General features: G+C 44.6%; 1 protein-coding gene across 1 annotated transcript in view; it reads right to left on the bottom strand.

Annotated features, from left to right (window-relative positions):
- ST6GAL1 (ST6 beta-galactoside alpha-2,6-sialyltransferase 1) overlaps positions 1-9,530 on the bottom strand; it is a 39,151-nt gene that overhangs the window by 2,767 nt on the left and 26,854 nt on the right. Inside the window, exons 4-5 of the mRNA XM_007448421.1 lie at positions 1,652-1,750; positions 257-431 (exon numbers count right to left, since the gene is read on the bottom strand). Of these exons, the coding sequence (XP_007448483.1) occupies positions 257-431; positions 1,652-1,750 (274 nt within the window). The remainder of the gene's footprint in view (positions 1-256; positions 432-1,651; positions 1,751-9,530) is intronic.

The raw sequence follows: 9,530 nt of genomic DNA, 5'->3' as shown, positions 1-9,530 counted from the left end.
CTCTTTCCTGGCACAAGTTGAACGTTGCCGCAGACACCTGACTGAACTCTCCCACTGGACACCCTGAAATTAAGGAGGCGGAGTCTATCTTATCGACCTCTGTGTCTTAGCTGGAATTTGCCTCAGCGTACAAACACAGCCAAAACCTAGCAACTGTGTGGTGAACGAACAAACGAATGGACGAATGAGACCCCAGTAGAAGGCTAATCTGTTCTAGAATCAAGCACAAGAGGTCTTTCCCCAGACATGGACTCACCGAGCATCCCAGAAGACGGGGGGTTTGGCTGAATCTGCTCGGGGGAGATTTCTTGAATGACGTCCCACAGCTCCCAAGGCATCTGGGGCTTGAGGATGTAAAAGGGCTGATCAGGATGAAGCTTACGATAACTCTTGAAGTTATCGAAGAAACTGTAGTCGGGATTCTTATACCACTGAAAAAGAAGGAAGAGGTCTTCTCAAGGAGAGCATCGTGCCAATGCCACTGCTGCCCCCAGGGGGTCATCCTCGTCTGAGGACTTGAGGGGAGGTGGGGAAGGACCAAGGCAGACTCCTGAGGCACAGCCCCTTCATCAAGACAATTCCGGACTTCAAGCTCTCACTCGATAGTGGGGGACCCAGCACACAGCCTGTGCTCACCAAGCTTTGAGCTTGTTGACCCTGGAACGGCTTCAGACTTCAGGATCCTAGAATCTGGGAAGGATATCAGAGCTGAGAGGGCCTCTTGGCCCTATCTAACCCCACCTCTCTTTTTTAAAGGGGTGAAAACGGGGGCACAGCTTGCCACATCTGTGGATTCACAGTCCTTGACCTGACCCAGGCAAATTTCAGTTCTAAGTGAGATCAGTACAAAACTGGAAACTGAGGTAGCGAGAGGACGGTGCCAGGGATACCAGAGCCCATCAGCTATTGGTGTGTCCAGCATAAGAATTAAGTGTCCCAAGAACAGTGCTCTCTGTCCCTCCTCCCTAAAGCCATTCTCCTGTGGCCACTGCAGCCCGTATCAGGGAGAGGCCAACTGACGTGTGTAACAGTGAGAGGGTCATTCTGGAGAAGCTAGAGTCCAGCAGGACTGAGACTCTTTCTCCTTCCCTGGAAAAGCTGATGTTGCAGATCTGGGCCCTCTGCTTAGCAAATCAAGTCCCAGGGCAGGTGACCCCCCGACACGCACACATATTCTGTTTTCCTCCTCTGTACAATGGGAATAACCATGCTTCTACCTATCTACTTCTTTATGTAGCTATGAGAGTGAAATGAGAAGCATCCGGAAATTGGAAGTGTGGGAAGAGTGTGGTAATATTACGTATAGAAGTGATAGTAACCACTGTCTATTCTTGCTGGTGCCCGTCAGGAGTAATAATTGTATTACATGAACACAATCCACCCCAGATGGTGGGAAATCCAGCCACTGTTACACCTGGTACAGACCGTAACTGGGAGACAAATACATGGCAGTGCAGGGCGGGCATGGAGAGCACTGGTATAGGACAGGAATCCTTCTGTACCGCTAGTCCAGAAGTGGGGTGCCCTAAAATGGAAATAGCCAGCCCTCAGTGTGGTCCAGGTCAGCCGTGACTTTAAAACCCAGGACCTCGGGGAAATCTATAGACAAAACAGGTGACTCAATCCCAATTTCCCATGGACACCCACTTACCTTTGGGATATCTGAATGGTAAACAGACGGGTCCCATACAATTAGGATTCCTTCATTGTACAAACTGTCTTTGAGGAAGCGCCCTTCTGTGGTGACCAACTGCAGGAAGAAACAGACAAGCTGTCACCTGGACATTTACATGTGAATGTTGGCTTGTAGTAATACCTGACACATCATAAGTACCACCTGAGGCCCCAGAGCCCCATGAAGCTTCTGAGTTTTGGTGCAGCACTTAACTTGAGTAAGAAGGCGGCAAAGATACCAGCCAGAGCTGTGTGGACCTGAAAGGACATTTCGTCATAATTCATCAGCCATAGAGCAGACAGGGTTCCACTCAGACTTTTGAGGTTGTTGGAGCCAAGGGTACAGTGAAAATGGCTCTGGGTATAGTCCCCTGCAGTCATACCTTATATGGGGGTCAGGGGGGTGAGGTTTAAAGTCAGAATCTCATATAACCAAAATGATCTCTGAAAAGCCCTTCAGTCACCTATGAAGTCCAGCACGTAGTTATTACAAAGCATGATGGAGACGGACACAGGACATCTCAGAATCTAATACAGGCCGTGGTTTCTGCAGCACTGGACCAGATGCCAGTATCTGTGGTTGAGCACCAAATGAAGTGGTTGGCTCGTGTGGAGGGGCCATGGCATATGCAAAAACATACGCTTAAACGTGAGAATCTCACCAGGCTGGGGCAATGCTCACGTGCACCGTGTTGGGGAACCAGCCACTGCTCCACTCCTCCCCACGCTCCCAGGCTCCCCTGCTGTCCGGCTGGCCTGGGCAAAATGTGACTGTGATAAGACTCCATGGGACGGATCAGTTTTGCAAAATCCATTAACAGTCTTTTAAAAAAGCAGAAACTAACACACCATTGTAAAGCAATTATGCTCCAATAAAGATGAAAAAATAAAATAAAAAAAGTATTTACTGTATACCCTTTGACTCAGTAATTTTACATTTTGGCATTTATCCTAAGAGAAGCTAAATTTGGGGCAAAATTATGAACAGAAATGTTAATTAAAGTACTTACCAAAATATGAAAAGTGTGGCAGCAGAAGGTGAAAACTACTAGACTTATTACAGAAAGACCTGGCTCAGTTCTTGGCTTTGCCACTCATCTGATTACCGTGAGCAAGTCAGACAGTCGCCCTAGGCCTAGTGCAGGTAACACTGCCCTGCTCTCTCACACAGGAGGTGCCTTGAGGATCAAATGCGGCACAGGAGTGCGTGAGAAAGAGAGAGAAGGGGCCCCGAAGGCTTAGCAATGAAAGAAGCTGTGTCCCTCTTAAGGGACAGAGTTGTTTCGTGTGATCTGCTGTCAGTCACCTTAAAACGCAGGTGGGAGATGATGTTGCCCAGGTGTTAAAATGAACAAATGGCAGAAATCAGAACAAGAATTGACTGGAATTGAAAGCAAGAATCACAACAATAATCCCTCCCCAGGAATTCCCTGGCGGTCCAGTGGTTAGGACTCGGCGCACTCACTGCCTGGGGGCCCAGGTTCAGTCCCTGGTTGGGGAACTAAGATCCCCGCAAGCCGCACAGCATGGCTCCCCTCCAAAAAAAATGCCTCCCCACCTCGATCACTCACCATCACGAAGGAGGCAATGTCCCTGCAGTATCTGAAGAATGACTGTGGGAAGATGGGTGGTCTGTACAACCAAGAATGGCAATTTGCCAAGAGCCTCTAAGGTCATTCAGCTACCCCGTCCCCACACCTTCCCCCAGATATAGGAAGGTCCTGGGAGCCTGAAGAATATAATCTCATTTCCTCAGTGTATCTTTGAAACAAGAACTATTGGTGGTGGGCCCACCCTGGCCAGAGATTGTGCAGTTGTACTGGGTGCTAAGGAGCCCCCAGGCAGTCACAGGGTGCCAGAGTGAGGATGGCCATGAGGTAAGTGAATGTTAAGGGACAAATAAGACTAGGCAAGTCAAGGGAGTGAGGAGGGAGAGGTAAGAGGACCTGGACAGAAGAAACGACGTGTGCAAATCCCCAGACGTGAGAATACATGGCAGAGACTGCTAGGTGTCACCCCATACCCATCCTCTCTTTCCTCCTTGGTAACAGATACCTCAACACATGGCTACCTAAAATAAAGACTACCTGAAGTAAAAATTTCCCAGCCTCTCTTACAGCTAAGTATGGCCATGTGACAAAATGTTGGCCAAAGGTGTGTAAGCAAGTGTGACTTCCAGGAACTGTTCTTAGAGTCAGGGTTATGCCCTTCCTTGTTCATTCCTCCTTCCTGCTGGCAAAAAGTGGATGTGATGGCTGGAGCCTGAGCAGCCACCTTGGACCATGAAGTGGAAGTAACGTGTTAGAACGGCAGATGCACAAGGGAGTAGAAGCTTGAGTTCCTGACTCTCTGGAACACCATACCAACTCTAGACTTCTTTTACATGACAAATACATAATTTTATCTTGGTAAGCTAGTGTTGAGAGGCGGGCAGAGTATTCCTGTCGCTTGCAGCCAAACCTAATTCTAATTAGTAGAGTGAATAGCTTTTTTGGGAATTGCAGTTTGTCCAGTGGCTTAGATACAAAAGGAGAGCCAGAAGGGGTCAGAGAAGTGTAGGCAGGGGCCACACCAGGGAGCTTAGCGTTTCCTCAGTAGATTACAGGACCAGTGAAGGCTTGTGAGAAGAATCCAAACAGACCCGTGTTCTGGACTAGAGTTTTTACAGAAAAGGAGATCAGATAGAAGCTGCTGCTATAGCCTAAGTAAAAAATGATGGGGAAATGAAGAAAAAGAGTTACAACTGTCAGCTGTAGGCTTGCAGACTAACTGGTTGTTGAAAGTGAAGAAAAAAGGCATCAAGGTGACTCCTGGACCTCAGGCCATTTCCTAAAATGAGAACTTGGAAAGAAGAGCAGCTGGTATGTGCCTTTGGGAGTGGAGTGGGGATTTGAAGTTCAAAGATGAGGCAACTGACCTGGAGTCCCACAGGTGAGCGGCCATAGGAACTAGGAGGGGCCCCACACCTTCCAACATTAAGCACTGTCCTCTTTCTGTGGAGAACACGGTAACTCACAGCACAGGAATCCAGCGCTATATAGTCCAAAGGCAGAGTGTGCATCCTGGCAGACCGGGCTTTGCAAGGTAGACATGTTTGAGCGGGTGACAGGGAGGCCTCAGGGGGATGTGGGACACCCTCACACTATTTTATACATGACTTTCATGACTGAACTCTACAATTTCACTCCCTGTCCCATCCCACTCCACCCCCCACTCAAAAAGAAATCTGCTGGTATATTGAAAGTCTAAGCGTTAAGCTATGCTTCTTTCTGTGCGGAGGACCTGACACCAGGTGATTTATCCCTACTCATGAGTTGATTTATCCCTACTCACTTACCTTCTCTGGGCCCCAGGTGCCTTATTTATAGGACATGACTATCCTGTAAGTCCCTGCCTGGGTGACCAGCCGTGTCTGGACAACATCTCAGTCTGTCATTTGTCCAACTGCAGCACAAGTGACTTAAAAATAAAGCTCTTCTCAAATGCTCCTGTACTCACCCACATGCACAGTCTGACCTGAGTTCGGGGATCCCCAGGGCCTCATGATGAAGAAAGCAAGTCATTGCCAGAGCAACGGAGCCCCCAAGCAGCACATGCCAGGAAAAGACTACACTTGGGAGATGGACTGTTGCTGTTTAGCAACCTGTTTAAAGTAAACTTTCCAGTCATAAAGTAAGAAATAGTCACTGCAGAAAGTTAGAAAATACAGGAATCCGCACGCGCGTGCGCACACACACACACACACACACACACACACACACACAATCTATCTACATACATATAGAAGAAAATAATCATGCATAACTGCATTCTTCAGATATTCCCACTGTGAACATGTGAGTCTTTTATCTTACCAGATCTTTCTTCCCCTCTGTTATGAACTGAATTATGTCCCCCCCGCCACCAAATTCATATGTTGAATCCCTAACCCCCAGTGTAACTATATTGGAGATGACAGGGCCTTTGGAGAGGTAATTAAGGTTAAACAAGGTCGTAAGGATGGGGCCCTAACCTAATAAAACTGATGTCCTTATAAGAAAAAGGAAGAGACAGCAGAGATCTCTCTCTCTCTCCCCCCAACGACCATGCACATGTGATGGCATAGAGAGAAGGTGGCCATCCATAAGCCAGGAAGAGCCCTTGTCAGAAACCAACCTTGATGACACCTTGATCTAGTATTTCTGGCCTCCAGAACTGAGAAAATAAATCTCTATGTTTCAGCCACCCCATCTGTGGCGTTTTGTCATGGCAGGCCTAGGAAACTAATACACCGTGTGTGTGTGTATGTGTACGTGTAGATATTGATATCTCTTAACTACAGAGTTTAGACTTAGTGGTTTTGTTAAACTCAGACAACAGTCCAGTTCGATGTCTTCTCACTTACCCCTCACAGTATTCCCAAGCCCCAAACAGGGCTTGAAAAGGAAACTCTGAGAGGTTATGAAACTGGCCCAGGATCACACAGCTAGGAAGGGATGGAGCTGGGTTGCAAATCAAGGTATGTCTGACCTCCCACTGTACTAGGCAATCTTTCAAAAATGTTAAGGGACGATAAAATAAAGTTTGTGTTCTGGCTGCCAGATTTGCAAATTTGCCACAGTTGCAAAGCTAGCTAGTGCTCTAGGAAGACAAAGAGGTCTTCAAGGTCTTCCGTAGACCTGAAAAATGATATGAAGGCCCTGGGCCTTAAGGGAAGGGCTGACCATTGTAAACTGGACCTGGACAGGGAAGTGCTAAACAGAAGGGCACCACAAATTGAAACCCACCACAAACCCCAAATCAGAGGGGCCCGTAATTCTACCTGGAATCACAGAAAAGGCCATCCAAAGAACCATAATATATTAGAGGAAGTAAATGTTGGAAAGTACTTAAATGTTCAAGCAAAGGAGATCGAAAGAATAAGCTGTGAGACTCCCCCACAGAGGAGTACTATGCAGCTGCAACAAAGAATGAGGAAAATTTCTATGAACTGATATGGAGTAGTTTCCAGAAGGTACTGGGAAAAAGCAGAGTGTAAAAGAGCATATATAGTCTACTACATTTTTGTAAGGAGTAAGGTGAATTAAAACATATATATATATATATATATATATATTTATATATATTTGTCTTTACAAATAGAAACACAGAAGTATAAATCACACAACAGTAGTCAGTTACCTACAAAGGGTGGTGGTGAAACAGGGTGGAAGGAATTCAGGAGTGAGTAACACACCTTTTTGGATACCTTTTTGGATAGTTTTGAATTTTGGAAGCATGTTAATATTCTGCGTATTTTTTTTTTAAGTAACGAAAAGAAAAACCTAGAACTGGAACAAAATGAATACAGTTGAATTTCAAATGAATTCATAATTGAAGTGAAGAGAAACAGAAGGACTAATCGAGGTAACTTAGGGTTACCTCATTATTTGGCCATATCCCCTCAGTCTCGGGCAGGGTGTGAAAGAGAATTGCAAACAAATCCTAAACTTTGATAGGTTTGTTTTATGTAGAGTTACGCAAAACAATTTTCAAATTACTTTAGATGTACTATAGATATGAGCAAATAAATCAGTGTGCTGATGTTGTTAGAAGGGGGATTCTCACTTTGAAAGAAGGGGGGGGTTACAAATAAATGGGGAAGGCAAGGAATACCTTCATGTGGAAAGACTGAGGTATCAATTTGAGTCTGTCATTTCTAAAATAGGTATCTTTGCATGTGTATACATGTGTCTGTGTAGGTGTGTATACATACACACAGGTAAGCATATATGTAAATGAATGAATACACATGTATGTGTATTGTGTGTGTATATGCATATATTTCCTCTACCTGCTGAAAGGGCCAAGAAGCAAAGACAACCTCGTTAGGCATGAACATATCTAGTACCTAGATCTTGGTCTCTAATACCATTTTTCACTTAAAGGAACCAGGGCTCCTTGGGAAAAACTGGCATATCTCAGAAGTAGGGTAGGATAGTATATGGGGAAATAAAACTTCCTAGGGTCTCTCGGCACTCCTGCAAAAAGCCCCAGACTCCTGAGACTCTTTATAAACAATGAGAATAAAATCGATAGCTATTTGTCTAGTTAATTGCTCTTCTCTGACTCAAAACATAATAAAACTTCGCTTATCTCCCCCGAGAAGCTAAATGGTTATAGCTCAGACTATATCTCTAGGTTAATACAAAGATATTCTAAGAGACCAGGAAGACCGGAGCAGGAGGAAAGAGCCCAGGAATTTAGGGACAGCTCTAAGTAAGTTTATTTATATTCCAAAGGGCTGGAGTAAGAAGGGGACTCTTTTTCGGCTACCTCCTGCCTTTTATAAGCAAGGGGAAAAAAATGACTTATTTTTTGTCCCTTGCTTATAGGGTACCTGGCTACTCATGTAGGATAATTGGCCTGGCTCTTATTGCATTGCACTAGGAATAAGAACGTAAGCGAAGACTAATGAACTTCTTACTCACTCTAAGGTATTTAAGAAATCTGTCTCTGATGCAGAACACTTTGTGCATTCAGGATAAAATTAATAATGATGAAATATTAAAAACCCAACAGATAGGTTACAAAATGAACTGGAACATCTTGTTATGCCAGAAAGTAACAGAAGTATTTTAAAAAATGATGAGGGCATGCATGTCATGGGGAAACAAGAGCCAGCTTGAAGGAACTCCCACTAGCCAGATCTGGGACAAGTTGAACACCTAAGTAGTTCAGAACCGTAATGAATTAGAAACCATTGAAAATATAGGAATCTCTGAGTTCTTACCAATAACAAATACAAAAAGAAAAGAAAGAAGGAAGAAAGGGAGGGAGGAAAGGAGGGAGGGAGGGAGGGAGGGAGGGAGGGAGGAAATAAATGGAGAAGGAGAAGGGAGGCTTCTTGCTTATAATAAAATTCTGAGTGCCAGCTGGATGACATGGAGAAGGGAGAGCTGAAGTTAAAAGACCCATCATTTTTCAGCCATCATAGTAAAGACTGGCTCAGGCAAAAGTGATCAATGGATGTTAAAACATAGGAGGGAATTTTGATCTGGAGCAGAATAATGGCACAGTATTAAAAGTGTTCACTCATAGACCGCAAGGGAAAAATGTAATTATACAGCGGCCAAATCAAACAACACCATATCCAAGCTGAAGGGCAGATGGACACTGGATGCCTCCTGATGTGATGCTCTTAGGAGGATACAGTGTCATTTGTGTAGTTTTCCAGCCAGGAATGCAGAAACTGAATTTAATACTGAGAAAGTATCAGATAAACCCTAAATTTTAAAAAACTTTAAAGAAGGACTTTATTCTTCAAAAATGTCAGTGTCTTAAACGACAAAGGATATGGAAATATTCTAGGTTGAAGGAGGCTAAAGAGGCGTAACAACTAGATGCAACACGTGATCCTAATCTGGATCTTGTGCTAGAAGAAAAAATATGCCATAAAAGACATTATTGGGTCAATTAACAAAACTGCAATGCAGCCAGATTAAAGTATGGTATCAGTGTAAATGTATGAAGTTGATAACTAAATTTTGGTTACATAAGACATATTCTTATTCTTAGGAAGTACACATTAAAGTATTACCTTGGTCAGTTCAGGCTACTATAACAAAATACCACAGACTGGATGCCTTAAACAACAGACATTTATTTCTCACAGCTCTGGAGGCTGGGAAGTCCAAGATCAAGGTACCAGCAGATTCAGTTACCAGGTGAGGGCCCACTTCCTGGCTTGCAGATGGCTGCTTTCTCCCTGTGTCCTCACATGGTAAACAGAGAGCAAGCTCTAGTCTCTCTCCTTTTTTTTTTTTTTTTTTTTTTTTTTTTTTTTCTTTGCAGTATGCGGGCCTCTCACTGTTGTGGCCTCTCCCATTGCGGAGCAC

Source organism: Lipotes vexillifer, unplaced genomic scaffold, assembly GCF_000442215.2.
Source record: "Lipotes vexillifer unplaced genomic scaffold, Lipotes_vexillifer_v1.1 scaffold388, whole genome shotgun sequence".
In the NCBI taxonomy this organism is placed as follows: domain Eukaryota; kingdom Metazoa; phylum Chordata; class Mammalia; order Artiodactyla; family Lipotidae; genus Lipotes; species Lipotes vexillifer.
Note: the sequence above shows the minus strand (reverse complement) of the source record. Positions and strands in the feature narration are given on the sequence as shown.